This window comes from Musca autumnalis, unplaced genomic scaffold (genome assembly GCF_047663935.1).
Source record: "Musca autumnalis isolate F117 unplaced genomic scaffold, ASM4766393v1 scaffold_1, whole genome shotgun sequence".
Taxonomy (NCBI): Eukaryota; Metazoa; Arthropoda; class Insecta; order Diptera; family Muscidae; genus Musca; species Musca autumnalis.
Window position 1 is genome coordinate 106084050 of NW_027411644.1, and position 23659 is coordinate 106107708.

The 23659-nt window shown below is 34.4% G+C and overlaps 4 protein-coding genes across 4 annotated transcripts in view; 1 reads left to right on the forward strand and 3 right to left on the reverse strand.

Moving 5' to 3' along the window:
* Positions 1–23659, reverse strand: part of DCAF12 (DDB1 and CUL4 associated factor 12-like protein) — a 398057-nt gene that overhangs the window by 129488 nt on the left and 244910 nt on the right. The gene's annotated exons all lie outside the window — the stretch shown is intronic.
* Positions 1–23659, forward strand: part of LOC141404037 (uncharacterized) — a 113973-nt gene that overhangs the window by 81318 nt on the left and 8996 nt on the right. The window lies entirely within an intron of this gene.
* Positions 6561–8166, reverse strand: LOC141390727 (sulfotransferase 1E1-like). The gene is made up of 4 exons (XM_073963665.1): positions 7752–8166; positions 7565–7697; positions 7040–7440; positions 6561–6963 (listed from the first exon to the last, which is right to left on the reverse strand). The coding sequence occupies exons 1-4, from the start codon at positions 8024–8026 to the stop codon at positions 6732–6734; spliced, it is 1041 nt and encodes a 346-aa protein (XP_073819766.1). The 5' UTR covers positions 8027–8166; the 3' UTR covers positions 6561–6731.
* LOC141404062 (sulfotransferase 1E1-like) lies at positions 19770–21583 on the reverse strand. The gene is made up of 4 exons (XM_073987319.1): positions 21239–21583; positions 21046–21178; positions 20297–20697; positions 19770–20209 (listed from the first exon to the last, which is right to left on the reverse strand). The coding sequence occupies exons 1-4, from the start codon at positions 21511–21513 to the stop codon at positions 20002–20004; spliced, it is 1017 nt and encodes a 338-aa protein (XP_073843420.1). The 5' UTR covers positions 21514–21583; the 3' UTR covers positions 19770–20001.

Below are 23659 nucleotides of genomic sequence, written 5' to 3' on the forward strand. Positions count from 1 at the left end.
CAAAGAAAATGGGCGGATTTTGCTTTATCTACATTCACATAGAAGGTTTCCCATTGAGGAAAGTTATCGGGTTGATGAAATAAATCATTAGTCATTTTAAACGGAAATAGAGTTCAAATAAACCGCTTTTACATATACGCATTATTAAAATATGTGTAAATCGCGTAATTATCAAAATCGTTTTGTCCGCATGTGATTTTCATGTACATCAAGACCATATCTTTTAATTTGTATATATTTTTCGATATATAATTTTGACGCTAAGATGTAGCATCGGCTGCATCTTAGCATTAAAAAACCTATAAAACATCGCTAATTTGCGCAAAGTTCATACAATTTCGTTCCGCATCAGGTTTTAGTGTCACCATGAAAATCTGCATCGATATATACCTATTTCAAGGCAATCAGTCAAGAACCGTGGATGTAGCATCACACACTATTTTTGGGATAAAATGAATGTAGTTCCATTATCAGTGAAGTTTTTAAATCTCTGTTTCCACAAAAAGGAAGATGCTGCACTAGTTTTTTCATAGCAGTGCAAGCGGCCCCCAGAATACGCGATAAAATGCGCGATATTTTCAAAAACAATATTAGGTGATTTTCCTACCTTGGAATTTCTCCTATCTCGCGTTTTAGTAGATGGATTTTAACGAGTATTGATTTGTTAGATCCGCAACGTAAAAATCCAAAATTTGCAATCAAGTACGAGTAAATCGAATGCCAATTGTAAAAATTAGGCCCGAAAAATATGATTTTTAGAAATTTGTTCACACAAAATTTTCGTATTTGGATACAGATTTCTCTGAAGCTGTGTAGGCTACATTAACGACACATATATCAAATAAATCAGAATCGTGAGTTCTTCATTCCTATATATGATTTTTTGAAAAACCTGTTTGCGGAACGAAATTATAAGAAAATTTCAAAAAACACTTAAAATCTGGCTTCAAAATGTCAGCATCATTTAATGGTAGACGCAGATCAAATTTTGAAAAGTTATACATTGGTGGGATGATCCTTATTTAGTTGGCTTCTACTTTTACTTTGACAGGAAAATCGGGAAAAATGTGGTTTAATCACAAATCGAGAGAAAACAAAAAAAGTCACGTTGGCTTCAACCCATTTTTACCCATTTTTTAACATAAATATAGCCACAGCTTCCGCGCAAATCAACTTTGAAGGCCAAAATTTTTTGCCAAGTCTAAAAACATTTCTTTTTATCCAAATGAATTTAAATTGTACAATATACAACCACTATTCGCGAGTTATAAAGGGGTAAACCTTGGCTTCAACGATGTTAAATTTTCAATAATTTTGCCCATATATAATTGAAATTTGTTTGTCTGTTTGTTTGTTTGTTTGTGCCTTATAGACTCGAAAACCGCTGAACAGATCTTACTGAAATTTTTAGGGTACATTGCTACATGGCCTGGAATGAAAATAGGCTATTCATTTTTTTGAAATTTCGCGTTGATCTGGAGATATAGCATCAAAACCGGAGGTACCTCCAAAAAATGTAGATTTTGTATGCAAATATCTTTAGAACTGTTACAGATACAATCTCCAAATTTTGTATGCGTGACGGAATTTGATGTAGAAATAAATTTACCAAATAATATTCAAATCGGTTCAGATTTGGATATAGCTCCCACATACATATATTTTCGGCCGATTTCCTTATTTTATGTACCAAACATGCGATTTATGTCCAATTTCAATGAAATTTGGAATGTGTGACGGAACATGGTCTGAAAATAAACGTGCCAAATTATATCAAAATCGGTTCAGATTTGGATATACCTCCCATACACATATATTTTCGGCCGACTTCCTTATTTTATGCACCAAACACGCTATATATGTCCAATTTCGCTGAAATTTTGAATTTCTCAGGGAATTTGTTCTAGAAATAAATGTGCCAAATTATATTGAGATTGGTTCAGATTTGGATATAGCTCCCATACACATATATTTTCGCCCGATTTCCTTATTTTATGCACCAAACACGCTATATATGTCCAATTTCACTGAAATTTGGAGGGTCTGACGGAATTTGTTCTAGAAATAAATGTGCTAAATTATATCGAAATCGGTTCAGATTTGGATATAGCTCCCATATATATTTTCGGCCGACTTTCCGCATTTGATGCACCAAAAACGCTATACGTGTCCAATGTCGCTGAAATTTGGGATGTCTGACGGAATTTGTTCCAAAAATAAATGTGCCAAATTATATCGAGACCGGTTCAGATTTGGACACACTCATATGTCCAATTTCACTGAAATTTGGAAAGCGTGACGCAATTCGTTCTAGAAATAAATGGGACAAATTATATCGAAATCGGTTCAGATTTGAATATAGCTCCCATATATATTTTCGGCTGATTTTCTGTATTTTATGCACAAAATGTGAATGTCAGTCGGGATTTGGTCTAAAAATAAATTTGACAAATTATATCGAGAGCGATTCATATAGGAATATACGTTACGTATGTTCAATTTCAATGAAATTTTGAAGACTTAGGAGTCAGTAAAAGTCATCATTATTTACAGAAGTACTTATAGTCGGAAAGGAATTGACCAAGGCTATGGCTATTAAGTATCATGTCTTTGAGAGACTTCTTAAGATTTATGTTTTATTATGATATATATTAGGAATACTTATAGGCGGAAAAGCTTTCGGAGGAGTGTTACCTCCTGAGACATACAAAAATACCATAGTAGCTCCATAACAACCCTGAATAGGTATATAACGCCTTCATATCTCCTATATTTATTCGTTAAAATATTAAAAACGTTAAAATAATTATGGCATTCCATTATATTTTATCGTATTCGGGGCAGCAAAGCGCACCGGGTTCAGCTAGTATAATATAAAATTATATATTTATAATACGATGATAAAATTAGTGAGAAACAACGGTTATGTCATTTTGGTTATGTCGTGTGCCCCTATACATTGTTTTCAGTTAAATATCTGATTACAGTGACCTCAAAAAAATTTTCAAAACTTCTGAAAAACTTTAAAAGCTTTTTGGGTGGAAGCTTTTTTCGTCGAATCACTTTCTAATTAAGATTTTATGCAATCTTAGGTAAAGACTCATCAAAATATTAATTATTATGCGAGTAATATAAGTTTTTTACCAAAAAAGGATGTGGAGGCACATCCGCATGATGTATTTCTGATGGGTGCTACTGAAATCGGATGCGCATCAAAATCGTATGCATATTGCGCGACTTTTACCCACTTTAAGCTTTTTTGCATCTTATGATGCAACCGACCGCTGGGTGAAACATCAAAATATGCATAAATATTGAAAGAGATTGATTCGCTGTAACCAAAATCGGATGCGCATCAACCGACTTTAACTAATTCGCGAATAAAATAATGTTCAAATTTTTTTGAATGATTGTAATTTCAATATTACTCTTAATTTCCTATCCTTATAAGTTATCACAGTAACCAACTAAGCTCTCGCGATAGTAAAGCATATTTCTTGATTAAGTTTTAGCAGTACACATTAATTATTGTATGGAATTTTAGCGAAATAGTTGGAGAACTCCCAAATATATTTTTTTTCTAATTTATATTTGATGTATATTTCGGCTAAAGGTCAGTGAAAAGACGTTGTTTGTGTTTAGTTTTAAATTTTTATATTTTTATTTTTGTTCCAATATTTCGGTTGACCTCGTCAACCATCTTCAGGGATAAACTACAAAATGAACAATCATTTACAATTTGATAATAACAATTATAACACAAAGATTACATTTAAAGAGAAAAGCCTCTGCTTTCTTACGCCGTTTGAGCTAAACTAAGTTTTTCTTTCTTGTTGTCTTGAGTGCTTGTTGACTATGTTCCAGTATATGTGTGCACAGTGGTCAAACAAAAACAAACATTGTTCCACAACATCCCATACGGGACAAGGGAGACTTCTCTCATATCAATGAGTGCACCCCGATTCATATTTAGCTCAATGATATGGGACCTATTGTTTATCGCCGAGTCCGAACGGCGTGTCTTAAGACACCACTTGTGGAGAAGTTTTTCAAGGCTGAAATACTCAGGAAATGTCGCCAACATTACTGAGGGGTATATTGCCACCGTTGAAAAATGTTTGATGTTGCTTGGCCGAGGAATCAAACCCCCGACCTTCTGCGTGCAAGGCGGGCGTGCATACCATTGCACCACGGTGGCACCCAGTGCCCAGTGCACAGTGGTCAGTATCAGTTTTATAGTTCATTCTAATGTTTGTAGGGATATTTATTATGTGCAACATTTCTAAAGTATATCGTCTTTTGTAATTGCTTTCTTGCGTTAATATATCCACATCTTTGAAATTTGGCGTATGTCCAGTTAATGTGCAATGTGCTGCTAAGGCCGTCTTTTGTTCTAAGGGTTTGTCCGTATTTTGATCCGACATATGTCCGGAAAGTCTGGTTTTTAGTTTTGTTTTAGTTGTACCAACATATACCTTAGGGCATATGTTGGTTCCGTCTCCATTGCACTTGATTCTGTAAACAACATTTCACTTATCCTCCTTTTTTAACTTTGATTTTGTTTTGCTAAATATGTTGTTGACGTTGTTCAAGGACTACGAACAACGTCAACAACATATTTAGCAAAACAAAAGAGCTAACTGGTAATTGTCCTTATTATATATTGGAATTCTTAAACCTCTCCGAGAATCCAGGTACATATGTAAACGCTTTGTATACTTTTGCTTCTTTGGTTTCCTTGACAATTCTATGTTTTTCTTTCGTATGTTTTATTAATTCTTCGACAGTTTTATGTGAGAACTCATTTTAGAATGTCGTAAATCTTTTGTTCGTTTGCCTGATGAAAATGTTCGTCACTTATGCTTAATACTCTATTAATAAAGTTTGTGGCTGTGTTGATTTTTACTCTTCGTGGATGTTTAGAGTTGAAATTTATTAGACGTCCTGTGAGGGTTGGTTTTTGGTACCAGTCTAGTGATAATGAGTTTCCTTGTCGAATTATGATTGAGTCCAAGTACTGCAGATTTTTATTTACTTCCAATTCATGGGTGAATTGTATGTTTTTGTCAAAGGAATTTAGGATATTTAAAGTGTTGTCAATTTCGGTTCTCTTCACAATGCAGAAAATGTCGTCTACGTACTTCGTTATTAGTTTTGGTTTATTCGTCATCTTTTCTATTGCAGCGTCTAATAATTCCTCCATTACGATGTCCGCAATAATCGGTGACGCTGATGATCCCATTGGAAGTCCCTTTCTCTGCTCGTACACCTTGTCATTATACATAAAATATCTAGAGTCTTTGATACAAAGAGTCAATATTTCCATAAAAACGTCCTTAGGTATTTTGGTGTCTTCACTTATAAGATTCCACTGTTCCTTTATTGTCCTTAACGCTAAATTTATAGGCACGCTAGGGAATAACGACACAACATCAAATGATATTAAAACTTCGTCCTGATTGATAAATGTATTTTTAATTCTCGATTTTAGATCCAATGCGTCTTTGATGTTGTATTTTGAAGGTCCGGTCAGATGTTTTAAAATTGCTACTATATATTTGGAAAGTCCATACGTCGGTGAATTAATAGATGAGCAGATAGGTCTTAGTGGTATTCCCTCTTTGTGAATTTTAGGGAGGCCATATATTCCTGGCGCAACTGCTGTGTTAGTGATCATCCTATTTTTCTCCATGGCATTAATTATATTCATATTAAATAATTTTTCCGTCAGTTTGTTGTTTTTGGTTTGTATGTTATATGTACAAATATCTCGCAGTATTTCTTTCATTTTTGCTTCATAATCATCTTTGTTCATCGCAACCGTCGTTCCCCCTTTATCGGCATTTAATATAAAAATGTCTTTATTTTCCTTGAGGAATTGTTTTGTTCTACCCACTGTGTCAATTACAAGTTTATCTGTTTTACTTAATTTAGTCCGTTGTAAGTGGTCGTCAATAAGAGAGACTATTTTCACTCTCGCATTTTCCTGATTCTCTTTGTTGTCAAGTGTTTGTATGCATTCTTAACTCTCAGCAATGACATTCAACAGGGGGAATGCTGTTGTACTTCGGACCCATCGACAGTAACCACTGCACATCATTCGGTATTGTTTTGTTTGTGGAGTTATAGAACCAGTCGTTGCTTTGCATGTTGAGTTGTTTTTGTTTTCTAATTTTACTAATCTAACCAACAAATATATTTGGAATAATATTTGAACAATAAGTTTTTTTCTCTATTGTTGTTGCTCCTATAATATGCAAATTTATATACCCAATCTCTATAAATTCGGTTTCATGCTTTTCTATGCATTGTCTAGATTTTGTAGATATTTTTAATTTATTTTTTAAGACGTTTGTACGGACTCTAGGACAGAATGATTTGGATATACCTCTACACCAAAAAATCGTAGATGTGCCCGCAAGAAATTTTTTTCAAATGGAATTTCAAAAGAAAATTGTTTTTTACCATATACAATTCGATGGTAGATCACAGTCCTTTCCCAAAGTGACGCCACGGATAAATCCTAACGTTGCCATGTTAAAGCCAAATTGTACTTTAACTTTTTATTTTTATTAATTTTATTAATTGACCTAAGGAGTTTTTTATTAAAAAATTATATATAGTGAAGTCCCATAGATCGACCACTATGCGACGATCGTTTCGTTAAATTGTTAAGTTGGCAGCATCGGGCATTTTACAAGTGTCTAGATAATTTTCGATATTTAAAACTTCTATTTACGGTATTGCAAGTTTGCATGTTCATGCGCCTTTTCTTCCCAAAATCGGGCCAAATGTCTGACTTTGTTGGAAACCAACTTTTCACGGTTTTCATTTAACAATAACAAATCATTCAATGTGATATTGTAATTTGATACTTTTTTCTGTACAAAGGCATCCAATTGCTGTACCATCTCCGGTGATAACTCCTTTTTGTATGAATTTGTTTCACCTTTGCGACAGAAACTAAAAGCACAACAAAAAACAAAATAAATTTTATATTTTATACTGTGTAAAAACCTTAACGTTTCTTAAAACTTACATAAAATTGTCACCTACTGCCTGGGTAATTTTTCGAGTTTGTTCTATTTCCCATAGGTGATTAGTACGTGGATTCTTTTTCATTTCTTCAAACGATAAATGTTTCAACATACGTTCCATGGTATTGTCATCAATGGTTTTTCCCAAAAATTTACAAACATCCAAAATAACTTGGCGTAAATTCAATTTCATTTGTTCAAAACTGGTGTAGAATAGCCATGGCTCGGAACGCAACTTATAAAATTCATACATATTATCGTATTGTTCATTGCAATCTTTGCCATATATTCTTCCATTAATATAATTTTCTAGGGAACATTGTGGCGGCAACACACCCAAGGAACGGAAAAAGTGATATTCCGAAACATAGGCATCCTTGGGACTGCGTACTACATATATAACCTTAAATGAGAATGTGGAATGAAATTATTTAATGTAACTGTTCATAGGCGGGAGCGGGCGTAATAAATTAGTCAATGAGTTGTTCCAGATTTGAATTTTGTAAATGTATCCAATATCTACCTACCTTCGCTTTCTTATCCCACAGTTGTGCTGGCAACAGAGGCAAGGCCAAATGACTTTTTATCAAGCGTGGACGTTTTAAATTTTCAATTGATTTTAGACTGCCATCCAAATCATGATTAAGTATATAATCAAATCTAAAAATAATGCAAATAAATGAAAATCTGTACAAAAATCACCGCAACACTTACTCCATAAATGGGGAACGCTTTTCTAAATCCAAATTTTTGGCCGTTTCAAAATCATAATCATTTATAACAAGCCAAACAAGTTCCTGCATCCAGGTTGTTCCACATTTGGGTAATGTAACTACCCACACGTCGTCATTGTACACCTCCACATCATGGACCTTATCAAGGAATTTACCCATTTCACCGCGCACATAACAAATGCGTTTATCCCAATATTCTTGGGGTAAAAGATTTGTGGGATAACGTTTTGGTTTTACTTCGATCGGCTCGATCATTGTTGCTTCCTACACTCACAGAACTTTCCTCTACTTTCTACAACTATTAGGGTTAAACTGAACTAACATAAAATTGATTTTACTAAAAATGCTAATCTCTTATCTATAAATTGCAAAGAACCGTTATCTATAATGACTGAGCTGGGTGTGTATAAATTTAGTTGAAAATGAACTATTTTCCAGAAGAGACACGCGGAAACTTATTTTTTTACGAAGAGAGGAGTTTTCGATTTTTAAATAAATGGGACATGGGACCTTCCTCTTATCACCGTATCGGCGTGGGCTTTTGAATATGCACGAAATTCAGACCTTGCTATCTCGCAAAGGGCGGCCCAAATAACGACATTTTTTTATCCAAAAACCTTATATATAAAAATTGATGTCGATCGGTTAACGTTAACCCGTGCCACCGAGGTGATCTTTGTATCCATAGTAATTTGTATGGGACCAAAGGTGAATTTTTACGAAAATGCCCTAAAAGCCGCATTTATGGTCCAATCGTTGAAAAAAATTTTACCATTTCATTGTTGTGGCTGAAAACAAGTCCTATAAAAATTTGTGAAAATAGGCTCGGATTTTACCACCCGATTTCAGATATTTTGAAGTTTTTAGTCACATTTTCAAACCTAATTAGCTATAATTTGACATGTAGGGTTCCTAGTGACTAAAAAATGTATATTCCAAAAATTATGGACATAGGTCGTTGTTTTCCTATGGCCCCCATGTAACGGCACCTCCCGATTTTCGGTTGAGAATTTAGCTACAATTTTTAACCGAACTGGCTGTAATTTGACATTTGAGGTTCATAGTGGTCACGAAAGTTCTCCACCAAAAACCGTCAACATAGGTCCATGTTTTGGTATAGCCTCCATATAAGGGCACCAACCGATTTACAGTATTTTGATGATTTTAGCTACAATTTTCAACCGAACTAGTTGTAATTTGATATTTGAGGTTCTCAATTGTCACGAAACTTCTCCATCGTCAATATAGGCCCGTCCATGTTTTGGTACAGTCCCCATATAACTGAACCTCCCGATTTTCGGAAATTTGAGGATATTAGATAGCTTTTTTGGCCGAACTACCTGTAATTAGACGTGTGAGGTTCCTAGTTTGCACAAAACATCTCCTCCAAACATTTTCACTAAAAAATGTTCAATATATTTCCACTTTTGGTATAGGACTCAACTAAGCGTACCTTCCGATTTTCGGGGTTTTGACAACATTTTTTACGGAACTTCGCGAAATTTCACATTAGAGGTTCTCTGCAGTCACAAAGGTACCTCCTGATTGAACTCATTTTATAGATCAGTAGTGCGATACTCTAACACATTTTTTGTGTTACCGACAAAAATCGGTAAAATTAAATGCTTATAATTTAGGTAATTAACGATGTTTTTCGGTAAGTTAGCGACGAATAAAAAGTAGCCGTAAAGTTCTACCGATAGCAAGAGTGCTGTCAACTTTTATTTGAACTTTTCATTCATAATTTTGCGTTTTAATGTAACCGATTTTTGTCGGTAACACAAAAATTGTGCTAGAGAATCGCATCACAGATTAGATAATTTAGGCATTTGTGGTATCCGTGGTCAAAAAACGTCTCCACCTTAAATTGTGGACATGAGAGAAACTAATTATTCTATTTTAGTTCCATATATTTTATGGTGGAGGGTATAAAAGGTTCAAACCGCCCGAATTTAACGATTTTTTACTTGTTTATATTTTGATGTGTTACTCACATCTTCCATCCCTGACATTAAAATGTGCCCGCACAAAAACATCAGCGGTCAGTATTATAACTTGGAGGAAGGCCAATGACAGCTTAACACCCGATAAGATTTCAAAATTTGAACACACACGTTCACTATGCCAACGGGTTTTTACCCTGTCACCATGACATATCAAATTATGTTGTTTATTAGAAATTCTATCCACCTTATCTTTATTATCTTGTAAAGAAAGTAAACAGTATAATAGATTGGCTCGACATCAGAATGGATTTCAATAAAAAGCTCGTATATATCATGGACTTTTTATACCCTCCACTACAGAATGGAGACCCAGCGAAAAGTTTCCCAGCAAAATAAATTGGAAGTAGTGCAATGTAGACTGCTTCTATCACGGCATGTTTTGATGCCGTTCAAACGGAGTCGTGAAAAAGGCACTCCAATCCTCACATTTTAACCGCATTTGGATGCAATCCAAAGAATCACATCCACTTGTCACATTTTAACAACATCCGGATGCAGTTCAACGGAGTCGTGAAAAAGGCACTCCAATTCCTCACAATTTAACAGCATCCGGATGCAGTCCAAACGGAGTCGTGAAAAAGGCACTCCGTTCGCTACATTTTATTAGCAGTTGTTAGAGATCCCTATATGTACATAAATCAGATTGTACATCTCTACAGGCAGCGGCTTTCATTTTCCAAAAAGAGATAAGCGTGTTAACATGTCCAAACATTTGTTAATACAAACTAAATAATCTATATATATAAAAAAGGATGATGTTAGTTACTACGCTTATAACTCAAGAACGGCTGAACAGATTTTGACAATTCGCACCAATTCGGAATGGTCTCATAGCAGAAAAGGATAAAACCTAAAAAAATCGCGAAAATTTGCGAACATTTTGCAAAAATATTTTTTCAATAAAGTAAATTTTTCCACAAATTTCTATCGAGTTTCGCGTTTGGAGTAAATCGTGGCACTTATTTGGACAGTTTTTGGCGAAAATTGCATTTGCACCTACTGTGAGGGTCCATTGTACGCGTCTGTTTTGTCAATTTTTGAAAGTTGTATAGAATTTTTTATTCACAATTAAATCTATTTTCATTTATGTTCTAGCGTCTTTTTAGGAAATTGACAGCGAAAAATTGTTAAAAGGGCTTAGTTTAAAGTTTGTAAAGATTAGTGGTGGTTTCGGTCAAATACCGATTGAAAAGACTAAGATGATAATGCCAAAATTGGTTTCCAAGGTTTTGAGGAAAAAGGTACAAATCCACAAAATTGGTGGGTTAATTGAAACATCAAGAGCTCAGAGGTAATTTCATTGGAAGTGAAGTTGTGGCATATATGTATACTTTTTAACCGTAGGTAAAAACATCTTCGAAAGATAAACTTCCGATGTATGCGGTATAATATTTAAGCTGTACCAGATATATTTTGATACTGTTTAGATTCTGTCATGATACAAAAAAATGATGCCCCCACTGTAAAAGGAGTATGAATTCAATCAATGTAGTTCCCGCAGAGCTGGAAGGCAATTACAAACGGCCAAATACATACATACAAACATAGATATGTACATTGGCACTGTTGGTACACTGTATGTATGTCATTCGAAAAAAGGATGATATTCAAAATTGGAAAAAACAAGAAATCGGAGGTACTGGAGATTTTTTTGGTCGAATTATCTGACAAATATTCTTTATCGGCGACATAATTAGTTTGTGATATTAATTTGACTATGTTATTTACGTCGAAATTAAATTAATAAATCGACGACAGTCACGTGTTAGTGTGACAAGACTTGAAGCATCCGAAACACACAAAGAACGGCAACTAATAGAATAGCTCTGTCCATGTTACCAGAGCCATTGCATCTAATACCGAATTTGCAGTGCAATTAGAATTCGGACATGGACCTATGTTGACAGTTTTTGGTGGAGATATTTTGTGATTACTAGAAACCTCATCGGTCAAATTACAGGTAGTTCGATCAAAAATTTTAGTTAAAATACTCAAAATACCAAAAATCGGGAGGTACCGCTATATGGGGGCTATACCAAAACATGGGCCTTGACTGTTTTTAGTGGATATACTTTGGAAACCACTGGGAACCCCAAACCTGATACTTGGTCAAGAAATGTAATTAAAATCCACAAAATACAGAAAATCGGGAGGTACCGTTATATAGGGGCTCTACCAAAACATGGACCTATATTAATAGTTTTTAGTGGAGATGTTTTGTGATTACTAGGAACCTCAACTGTCAAATTACAGGTAGTTCGGTTAAAATTTTTAGCTAATATTCTCAAAATACCGATAATCAGGAGGTACCGCTATATGGAGGCTATACCAAAACATGGACCTATGTTGACGGTTTTTGGTGGAGATGTTTTGTGACCACTGGGAACCCCAAACGTGAAATTACAGGTAGTTCGGTCAAAAAATGTTGTTAAAATCCCCAAAATACCGAAAATCGGGAGGTAGCGTCATATGGGGGCTATACCAACAAGTGTTCCGATATAACCCATCTTCGAACTTGACCTGCCTATGGAAAAAAAGACGCTCGGGTGCAAAAATATAGCGCTCTAGCTCAATTATTGCGAACGCTAGAGTGATTACAACAGACGGACAGACAGACAGACGGTCATGGCTAGATCGTCTTAGAATTTTATCCTGATCAAGAATATATGTGCAAATGATTAGTTCGATGTGTTACAAACAGAAAAACAAACTAAATATACCCTCCATACTATGGTGGAGGGTATAAAAACAGACGAAGGTGGTTACCTGATAACGATCGGATCAAAATGGGTAAATGGTTAAAATGGGTTAATTGATTAAAACGCAAATTTAAATAAGCACTATATTCAGCATTAAATTCAAATTCCTACGATCGCATTCCTTCCTTCAATTGCTGGAGTGAAATGTCGTGTTCAGTGGTGAAAACAAGAATTGCAGAAAAACATCGATTATGACACGAATGATATTATTTTAATTCACTGTGGTACCAAATATTTGCAATTATATCACAAAACGTGTTATTTGCTTAAAAATATATCTTAGTCCCGATTTAGAGTTACCTAATTTTTTTCGCGGCTATTGTCAGTTTATAGAAGAGAGAGTCGAGGAAAATAGAAACACTTTGCCTCTCACTACCCTCTCTCTTCGTCAAACTGACAATTGTAGAAAGTACAATTGTCTAATGTGCATCTGCTTCAAAGATCGTCCTAAACAGTTCAAAACAAAGAAATATTTGCCATTGAACAAGGTGATAGCAATAATAGTATTATAGGTTTGAACCAAAGCCATAAAGTTCTGTACCTAACAAACTGCGAGACGAAGTTCGCCGGGTCCCCTAGTAATTAATATTTAATTTGTGAACATTTTTCCGGCAACTCACCAGAAGAAAATTTCCGAATGGAGTGCTGTTGGAGTACGTGTCGAAATCTTAACTGGTGATGGGAAGACAACCCATTTAGCAAATGAAGCAAAAACAGTTCAGCTTGGAACAAATGCAAGCGGAGGAAACACGCATGTTTGCGATTGAATTCAATGGAGAATTTTCATCATTTGTGTTAATGTAATAAAGTTGTTAATATTTTTGTTTTGCACAAATAATAAATGCATTTTATTTGTTCTGGCATATTTTGTAATGGCTTGCACAATTTCCGCAGAATGCCTGTACCAAACACGTGCTTTGGACTGCCTCCTATTCTACCCCAAAGGGTTAGTTAAAATGCAATGCCAAAGGGTCAGTTAAAATGCAGTGCCAGAGGGTCAGTTAAAATGCAGTGCAAAAGGGTTAGTTAAAATGCAATGCCAAAGGGTCAGTTAAAATGCAGTGCCAAAGGGTTAGTTAAAATGCAGTGCTTTGGAGTGCATCTTTCAGTAGTCACGCTCTTGTAAAAATCATCAGTGAAAATGCATAATTTGATGCACATCCAGATCACTTGTACATATCATTTAACTGCATCTTTGGAGGCAAACATTTTGCTGGGTTGCCTCCAAAGAGGCAGTTAAATGATATGTACAAGTGATTTGGAAGTGCATCAAATTATGCATTTTCACTCATGATTTTTACAAGGGAGTGACCCCGGAAAGAGGCACTCCATTGCACCGCATTTTAACTGACCCTTTGGCATTGCATTTTAACTGAACCTTTGGCACTGCATTTTAACTGACCCTTTGGCATTGCATTTTAACTGACCCTTTGGGGTAGAATAGGAGGCAGTCCAGAGCACGTGTTTTGAATAACAAAATAAAATGCATTTATTATTTGTGTAAAACAAAAATATTAATACCTTTATTAAATTAACACAAATTATGAAAATTCTCTATTGAATTCAATCGCAAACATGTGTGTTTCCTCTTCTCTTCATTTAATCCAAGCTCTAGTGCTTTTGCTTCATCTGCTAAATGGGTTTGATATTGTCTTCCCATCACCAGTTAAGATTTCGACATGTACTCCAACAGCATTCCATTGGGAAATTTTCTTCTCGTGAGTTACCGGAAAAATGTTCACAAATTAAATATTATTTAGTTTGTATTAACAAATGTTTGGAAATGTTAACACGATTATCTCTTTTTGGAAATGTAGAGATGTACAAACTGATTTATGTACAGGTAGGGATCTCTAACAACTGCTAATAAAATGTAGTGAACGGAGTGCCTTTTTCACGACTCCGTTTGCACTGCATCCGCATGCTGTTAAATTGTGAGGAATTGGAGTGCCTTTTTCACGACTCCGTTGAACTGCCTCCGGATGTTGTTAAAATGTGACAAATGGATGTGATTCTTTGGATTGCATCCAAATGCGGTTAAAATGTGAGGAATGGAGTGCCTTTTTCACGACTCCGTTTGAACTGCATAAAAACATGCCGTGAAAGAACTAGTCTACATTGCACTACTACCAATTTATTTTGCTGGGGAGTATTTTATGCCCGTCCGTTTTTATACCCTCGGCCTTTAGGCTAACGACGGTATGAACAATTTGATACGACCAGAAATGTGCCTCATCGAAATAACGGTTTTAGACCGCAAGTATGTTTGGATGAAATTCGTTTTAGACAATTTTGAGTCGATTTAGCCTTGTCCGTCCGTCTGTCTGGCTGGCTGGCTGGTGCGAACGATAACTCTCGAATGGATCAACCGATTTGATTTAAAAAATGGTATCGCAAATGTCCAACCTTAGTTTAAGTTCGAAGATGATCATATCGGTCCACTCTTTCGGGTATCTCCGCAACAAAAGTTGAAAACTTTTCGCACAAATGAGGCTCATGATAAATATCGAAGACAGTAACCGAGTCGGTCCGACACAAAATTTCAGCCATTTTGTGTGGGATAATGAGGCTAAAATCTTCGAAATACCGAAAATCGGGAGGTGCCGTTCCATTGGGGCGTGGTCCTATACCGATAAATTTCAGGTGGAAATTTCAGCCCTTTTGGTGAGATATTGAGGCCACAGCCTTCAAAATACCGAAAATCGGGAGGTGTCTATGGGGACGTGGTCGAAACAGACAAATTTCAGGTGGAATGTTTTATACCTCCAACGAAAACTAAATACCAAATTTCGTTCATTTCGATGGGATATTGAGGCCACAGCCTTCAAAACAGCGAAAATCGGGAGATACCGTTCTATGGGGCCTATATGACGCCGTGGTCCTATAGCGACAAATTTCACGTGGAAAGTTTTATACCCCCAAAATTGCAGCCCTTTTGGTGAGATATTGAGGCTACAGCCTGCAATATACCGAAAATCGGGGGTACCGTTCTAGGGGGCTATATGAAGACGTGGTTCTATGCCGACAAATTCCAGGTGGAATATTTTATACCCCCAACGATGACCAAATACCAAATGTCAGCCATTTCGGTGGGATAGTGAGACCACAACCTTCAAAATAGCGAAATTCGGGAGGTGCCGTTCTATGGGGGCTATATGACGACGGGGTCCTATACCGCAACGCACTTATTACCACCACTGACCTCAGACGAGTTGTAAAGAATATCCCAAATGGACTAAAAACCAAAGTAGAACTGCTGCAAAGTACAATTGTAGTTGGCATGGAGTTGTCCAAGGCATTTGACATCGTCGATTAGAGGATATTTTCATACCCTCCAACATAGTAAGGAGGATATATTAAATTTGTTTTTTCCGTTGCGTTTTCGTTTGCGACCCTAACAACTATATACATTCTTGATCAGGATAAAACTCTGAGGCGTCTGTTGTAATCACTCTAGCGTCCGCAATAATTGAGCTGGAACGCTATATTTTTGATTTTTTTGTATTGAGGATTTTAGCTACATTTTTGGTCCAAACTACTTACAATTGAACATTTGAGGTTCCCAGTGGTCACAAAATATCTACACTAAAATTGTCAACATAGGTCCATATAACGGTACCTCCGGATTTTAGTTACGTTTTCTGACCGAACTCCTGTAAAAACAGGTCCATGTTTTGGTATAGCCCCCATATAAGTGTACCTCCAGATTTTCGGTGTTTTGAGGATTTTAGCTACATTTTTGGACCGAATTACCTGTTATTTCACATTTGAGCTTCCCAGTAGGCACAAAACATCTCCACCAAAAATCGCCAACATATGTTCATGTTTTGGTGTAGCCCCCATATAACGATACATCACGGTTTTCGGTACTTTATGGATTTTAGCTACATTTTTAGACAGAACTACTTACAATTGAACATTTGAGGTTCCCAGTGGTCACAAAATATCTCCACAAAAATTGTCAATATAGGTCCATGTTTTGGTATAGCACCCATATAACGGTATCTCCCGATTTTGGCTACATTTTTGAACCGAACTACCCATAATTTCACATTTAAGGTTCCCAGTACTCACAAAAGGTCTCCACCAAAAAATCGTCAACATAGGTCCATGTTTTGGTATAACGGTACCTCCCGAATTTCGTAAATAAAATATATTTGGTTTTAAGAAACTAAGAATTATCAAAGACATAAGCTATGTTCCAGAACTAAAAAGTTTTTACAATTTTTACCACTTTTACACATTTTGCGTTCCCGTATACAAAATTTATGTGAAAATCGTTTACGACTTTTACAACATTTACGACTTTTACCACTTTATAAAGTACGGGAACAGGCCAATAAATATAACAAGATAGGAAATTTTTTTTACTATCATTCCTCAGTGAATGGCTTTTGAATTTAACATAATGTAGTTTTACGATATGGTTAAATAACAGTATTTTCTTTTATACGTTTTGTACGTATTTAACCGAATTTAACGATCCAATTGGCATGGAATTCTTCTGGAATAGATCCTTGAATTCATTACACTTCACCCCGGTTATCTACCTCTCTGCTTAACTACCTTTCCCGTTTAAATGCCTCACAACCTAAATCCCCAAAGTTTTTTCATGTAGTACCCGTACACAAAATTTATATGAAAATCGTTTACAACATTTACGACTATTACCACTTTATAAAGTACGGGAACAGGCCAATAAATATAACAAGATAGGAAATTTTTTTACTATCATTCCTCAGTGAATGGCTTTTGAATTTAACATAATGTAGTTTTACGATATAGTTAAATATCATTATTTTCTTTTATACGTATTTAACCGAATTAAACGATCCAATTGGCATGGATTTCTTCTGGAATAGATCCTTGAATTCATTACATAATTTCATTTGTGATACCATTATATGAAATTTTCTTCCTTGGTTGCGATTTTAAATTACCTGCAACCTGCATTGTTTCTGTCAAGGGTAATGTTTCTATACATTGTTTCACAAACATTTTTTTGTTGCATGCATTTTGTCTAGTATTATTTCAAAGACATAAATACAACTAATAGCTATATTACATTACGTGTATTTCATGTGTATGTTTTGCATTTTTTACATCTACATGTTGTACACATAGTGTGATCCATATAAAAAATTTCATCTATCAAAATGATGTGTGAACCCATGTGTAACTTTTTCGTTTTAGAGCCCTTCCTATTTTGTATGTACAATAAATAGAAAACAGCTGATTTGTTTGTTTTGATGAAAGCAGAAATTTGCAAAATTAGCTTAAAGAAATAATTTCTTAAAGAAACTTAAATAAATCGATTTGATAAAGGATTTGTTTACATTTATAGGTTATGTCACACAAAAAAACATATACTGGTGTAATAGCAAAAATTATAAATCATATGTAAAATGTCATTTTCGCACACACAAAGAATTACACGAGGAAAAACAAATTCAAAACATACACATGAAATACACGTAATGTAATATAGCTATAATATGCCATTTAGATATGACACCATTAGCCGGATTTAGCGCATTATCAGGTTTTAATTGCTAAATCCAGCCAAAATCTACCAGATTTCCCATACAAAAATAAATCCTCCTATTGAGTGGATTTGTTTTAAATCTGGCATAAATCCTCGTATACAACTCTGTTTTTTGCAACATGTTGCTAGAAAATACAAAAAGTTGCAAGCTGGCACAAGAAACAAGGTAGATGCTTCGGTGAATTGCTACACTAAAAATAATAAGAAAAGTAAAAATTTGTAAACAAGACGGAAAAATCAAATTTGTTTTGATGTACAAAGTTGATTTTAATCAACCAAGACTAATATTTATTATGTCTAAACGATAAAATAATTCGTTTATTTATTTTAGATGGACAAACTGCGATAAATAATTCTTTATTTGCTCTTTAGTTAGCATTAGTAGCATAATGTGCTAACATTTTCAGTATTAAATAATAAATTTGTAATTTGACGTATGTTTTTTGAGACGAATTCAATTTACAAAAAATTATTTTGACGTTTCACATTCGTTCATATGGGCTGATGCATCTACCTTGGTAATTGTGCTATGAACAAAAATCAGCTGACTGCCATTTAAATCCTCCAAAATGTATATCTAAATGCAATGAGATTTGTACGGGATTTATTAAATCCAGTCAAGGATTTACGGCTAGTCTAAATGAGCTATAAGACTATACAAAATGCATGCAACAAAAAAATGTTTACGAAACTTTGTATAGAAACATTACCCTCAACATGTTGCAGTTAATTCAAAATCGCAACCAAGGAGGAACATTTCATGTAATGGTATCAGAAACGAAATTTATGAATTCAAGGATCTATTCAAGAATAATTCTATGTCAATTGGATCGGTAAATTCGGTTAAATACGTAGAAATGTATAAAAGAAAAAAATGTTATATCACCATATCGTAATATAATATTATGTTAAATTCAAAACCTATTCACTGAAGAATGATAGCAAAAAAATGTCTTATCGTGTTGTATTTATGTCTTTCAAAGACATAAATACAACTAAGACATGACAAAATGCATGCAACAAAAAAATGTTTACGAAACTTTGTATAGAAACATTACCCTTAACTGGTTGCAGTTAATTCAAAATCGCAACCAAGGAGGAACATTTCATGTAATGGTATCAGAAACGAAATTTATGAATTCAAGGATCTATTCAAGAATAATTCTATGTCAATTGGATCGATAAATTCGGTTAAATACGTAGAAATGTATAAAAGAAAAAAATGTTATATCACCATATCGTAATATAACATTATGTTAAATTCAAAACCCATTCACTGAAGAATGATAGCAAAAAAATGTCTTATCTTGTTGTATTTATGTCTTTGCTTATTTGTTCTATGTCTTTGGAATTATTTAGTATTTTCCAAGGCACATTTATATAAGGTAGAAGTGACAATCAACTGTGTTTGTTCTTTTTTTGTAAATTAGATTTTCAAAATGTAATAGGGTCTACTCATGAGATTTTAAACTTCGAAATTTGCTACCATAAAATACTTTTTTTCATCCTAAACGTGTGACAAAATTACCTACGACAGTTCTGAATGTTTATATTTACATTTTGATTCAAATTTGTTCTATTTTAGAGGATTTTCAAAATGTATCTACGTTTTTCCTGAGAAAATTTTTAGAACAACACTATTATTCAATATTTTCTTTGACATTAACATTGCAATAACAACAATGTTGTTTTTGTAAATTTGTTGGTGCCTTTGTATTTTCATTAATTAAATTAATGACATATAAGAATGACTGTTTTTCTATTACTAAAAATTATATTTAGCGAAGTCGTCCCATATAATAACCTCTATGCCACGACCATAAGGTCAACATCATCAGACATTTTATATGTGGCTAGACACTTCTCGACACTTGGAACACCTATGTATACGTACAGTATTGCAAATTTGCATATGCGAATTTAAATGGCAGCCTTTTCTTCCCACAATCCAATCATTTGTCTCACTTTTTTAGAAAACAATTTTTCACGATTTTCATTTAACAACAACAAATCGTCCAATGTTAAATTATAATTCGATATTTTTTCCTGTACAAAGACATCCAATTTTTGTACCACCTCCGGCGATAACTCCTTTTTGTATGAATTTGTTTCACCTTTGCGACAGAAACTAAAAGCAAAAAAAAATAAATAAAAAAAAGTTTTTTTTTTGTGCTGAGTAAAAACTTCAACGTCTTTTTTCTTCTTTGCAACTTACGTAAAATCACCGTCAGCTGCTTGTGTCATTTTTCGAATTTGTTCTATTTCCCATAAATGATTAGTTTTTGGATTCTTTTTCATTTCTTCAAACGATAAATGTATCAACATACGTTCCATGGTATCGCCATCAATGGTTTTTCCCAAAAATTTACAAACATCCAAAATAACTTGGCGTAAATTCAATTTCATTTGTTCAAAACTGGTGTAGAATAGCCATGGTTCGGAACGCAACTTATAAAATTCATACATATTATCGAATTGTTCATTGCAGTCTTTGCCATATATTCGTCCATTAATGAAATCCTCCAGAGAGCATTGTGGTGGCAAAACACCCAAATGCCGGGCGAAATGATATTCCGAAACAAAGGCATCCTTGGGATTGCGTACCACGTAGATAACCTTGAATGAGAATGATGAAATTATTTAAAGTAATTATTCATAGAGGAAATAAATTTGTTTCATATAGAATAACAGTTTATCAAACAACTTGTTTCCATTGAGGGCGAAACCTATAGCTCTGCGTGTTGCGTGTGCGTTCAAAAATACAAAAACAAAATACATGTATTTCAAATTGAAAACAACAACAAATACATGTATTTTGTTTTTGTATTTTTGAACGCTCACGCAACACGCAGAGCTATAGGTTTCGCCCTGAAATGAATTGTCGCAAATTTAAATTGAATAGAATGTGTATTTAAATGTTGCGGAGCACTGTTATGTCGGGGCAATTTTATTACTCAAATCTACCTTAGCTTTCTTATCCCAAAGTTGTGCCGGCAACAAAGGCAAGGCCAAATGACTTTTTACCAAGCGGGGACGTTTTAAATTTTCAATTGGCTTTAGACTTCCATCCAAATCGTGATTAACCATATAATCAAATCTAAAAATAAAACAAAAATTAATTCAGAAAAATACATACAAAAATCTATGCCACACTCACTCCATAAATGGGGAACGCATTTCTAAGTCTACGTTTTTGGCCGTTTCAAAATCATAATCATTCATAACTAGCCAAACAAGTTCCTGCATCCAGGTTGTACCACATTTGGGTAGTGTAACTACCCACACATCATCATCGTACACCTCCGCATCATGGACCTTATCAAGGAATTTACCCATTTCACCGCGCACATAACAAACGCGTTTATCCCAATGCTCTTGGGGTAAAAGATTTGTGGGATAACGTTTCGGTTTTACTACGACTGGTTCCATCATTGTTGCTTCCTGCACTCACAGAATGAATGACTTTCGTCTACTTTTTACAACTATAAAGGTTAAAGTGAGCCAAACAGAAAAAATGATTCCCCTAAAAATTTAAATCTTATCTTATGTCAACCCTTATCTATAATGCCTGAGCTGGATGTTATTAAATATATGTAGTTAAAAAATAACTATTTTCCACGAATAGCCTGTGGCAAAATAATTTTTATGGAAGAGTGCAGTTCGATTTGATTTTTATCTCAATGATATGATACCTTTTTCTTATCACAGAATGCTAATGGGGTTTTGAATATGTGCGAAGTAAATCAACTTTAAATATTATAACCTGCCGAATTAAACACGATTTGGTGGTTATAACATTAGGTCTCTGCTCTTGAAACTGAAGGCAGGTAGGATATAATTTCAAGTACCACGGTACGACCTTCTTCTCCTTAGTTTTTCATGGGAGGTTTGTCCTTCCCTTTCTAAGTGGACTTGTGTCAGTAATAGCATGTTTACATACAAGGGGATTTAATAAATCCATTTGATTTCAAATGTCAATTTCATTGCGCATAAGTCAAATAAATCCCCATAAAGAAGGTTAACACTGGGCAACATTTTCAAGGTGATCTTGTGCAAACAATTCGAACTGAGGATTTTTTGAAAGTACAGACCCAAACGACAAGAAACCCTAGTTGGGTTTTGTTGTGTCAGATCCAGCTCGGATTTTATGGCCTCATCTAAACATGGTTAAATATTGAGTTTTTAAAGAAATTCGGGGCTATATCTCTGAAACCAATGCGAATCTTCTTCTGACCTCTGAAGCAAATTTGTAGATAAGGACAAGAATACAATATTAGGAGAAATAATGAACTCGAAAAACTACATTTATTGCCTCAAATTTCAAAATATATGCAAAAATACCACAATTTTTATAAATTTCGCACCGTATCTCCAAAACCGTTATTTTTTCTGAATATTTTCTTTTGGAAATATTCAGAACATGTCATTGTTGTAAAATGCCTCTATTCCGTTGATTTCAGTACATTTTTCAACGACGATTTAATAAAAATGTCAATAATGTAGTGAAATCCGAAATGCGAGAATAAACTATTGGTGTGAACTGTGTTTGAAATACGTGTTGTAAAAGATATCATGCAAAATACCGCTGAAACAACATGAAGTAAGCATTTTAGAGTTTCAAAATGTTCTAAAGAATTGTTGAGAACTTTATTTGGAAGATTTTTTCAAAAGGTTACTTGGTTCAACTCCCAATAGTTTAGCCTATACTGACCAGAATTTCAGCAATTATGTAAAATTTTCTATATTTTATAGATTTTGATGCCCTAAATGGAGTTTTTCGTATGTGTTTTTTTTTTCAAAAGATAAGTTCTACTAGTTTAGGGCTACAATATTGCTAAAGACAGCAAGGCCAAATTCCTATTCGTTTCTGAGATAAAGGCCTGATAAATGCAAAAAAGTGCCGATTTAGCCCGGTTTAGATGAGGCCATAAAATCCGAACTGGATCTGACAGGACAAAACCCAACTAGGGTTTTTGTAGTCTAAATATGTTCTTTCAAAAAATCCATATTAGAAGTTGTTTGCATTTTCAGTGTTGCATAGTGTAATACGACAAAAAGCGTAAGTGTGTATGGCATTAAAGTTCGCACTAAAGAAAGCTTTAGCATATTTATTCCTTTTCATCCAGCATAATCTTGGTAATTTTTTATTTTATAATTAACATTCATACCTCCCATCTCTGACATTAAAATGTTTACTGTATTTGCAGTGCACATTTTGCACGCACAAAAACATTACCGGTCAATATGATAACTACAAGAAATACAAATGACACTTTAACATTCGATAAGATTTCAAAATAGAGATTTGAGCACACAAGTTCACTATGCTAGCGGGTGCTTTCTCTATAACCATGACATTTCAAATTATATTGTTTATTAAAAGTTCTATCCACCGTCTTATCTTTCTTTTCGTGTAAACTCTAGCTATGTTCCAGAACTAAAAAGTTTTTACAATTTTTACGACTTTTACACATTTTACTCGAAAAAGCGTTCCCGTTCACAAAAAAGTTGTAAAATGTTCACTTCTCTTTAAACAAAAATGACGCTGAATGACGCTCTCTTTAAAAACTTTATACAC

Bases quoted from the DNA above. Each gene is read 5' to 3' on its own strand.
- LOC141390727 (XM_073963665.1), bottom strand. From the start codon at position 8,026: ATGATCGAGCCGATCGAAGTAAAACCAAAACGTTATCCCACAAATCTT. The intron at 7,441-7,564 runs GTAGGTAGATAT...TTCTCATTTAAG, and splicing joins TGTGGGATAAGAAAGCGAAG to GTTATATATGTAGTACGCAG. The intron at 6,964-7,039 runs GTAAGTTTTAAG...TTGTGCTTTTAG, and splicing joins GCAGTAGGTGACAATTTTAT to TTTCTGTCGCAAAGGTGAAA.
- LOC141404062 (XM_073987319.1), bottom strand. From the start codon at position 21,513: ATGATGGAACCAGTCGTAGTAAAACCGAAACGTTATCCCACAAATCTT. The intron at 21,179-21,238 runs GTGAGTGTGGCA...TTTTATTTTTAG, and splicing joins ATGCGTTCCCCATTTATGGA to ATTTGATTATATGGTTAATC. The intron at 20,698-21,045 runs GTAGATTTGAGT...TTCTCATTCAAG, and splicing joins TTTGGGATAAGAAAGCTAAG to GTTATCTACGTGGTACGCAA.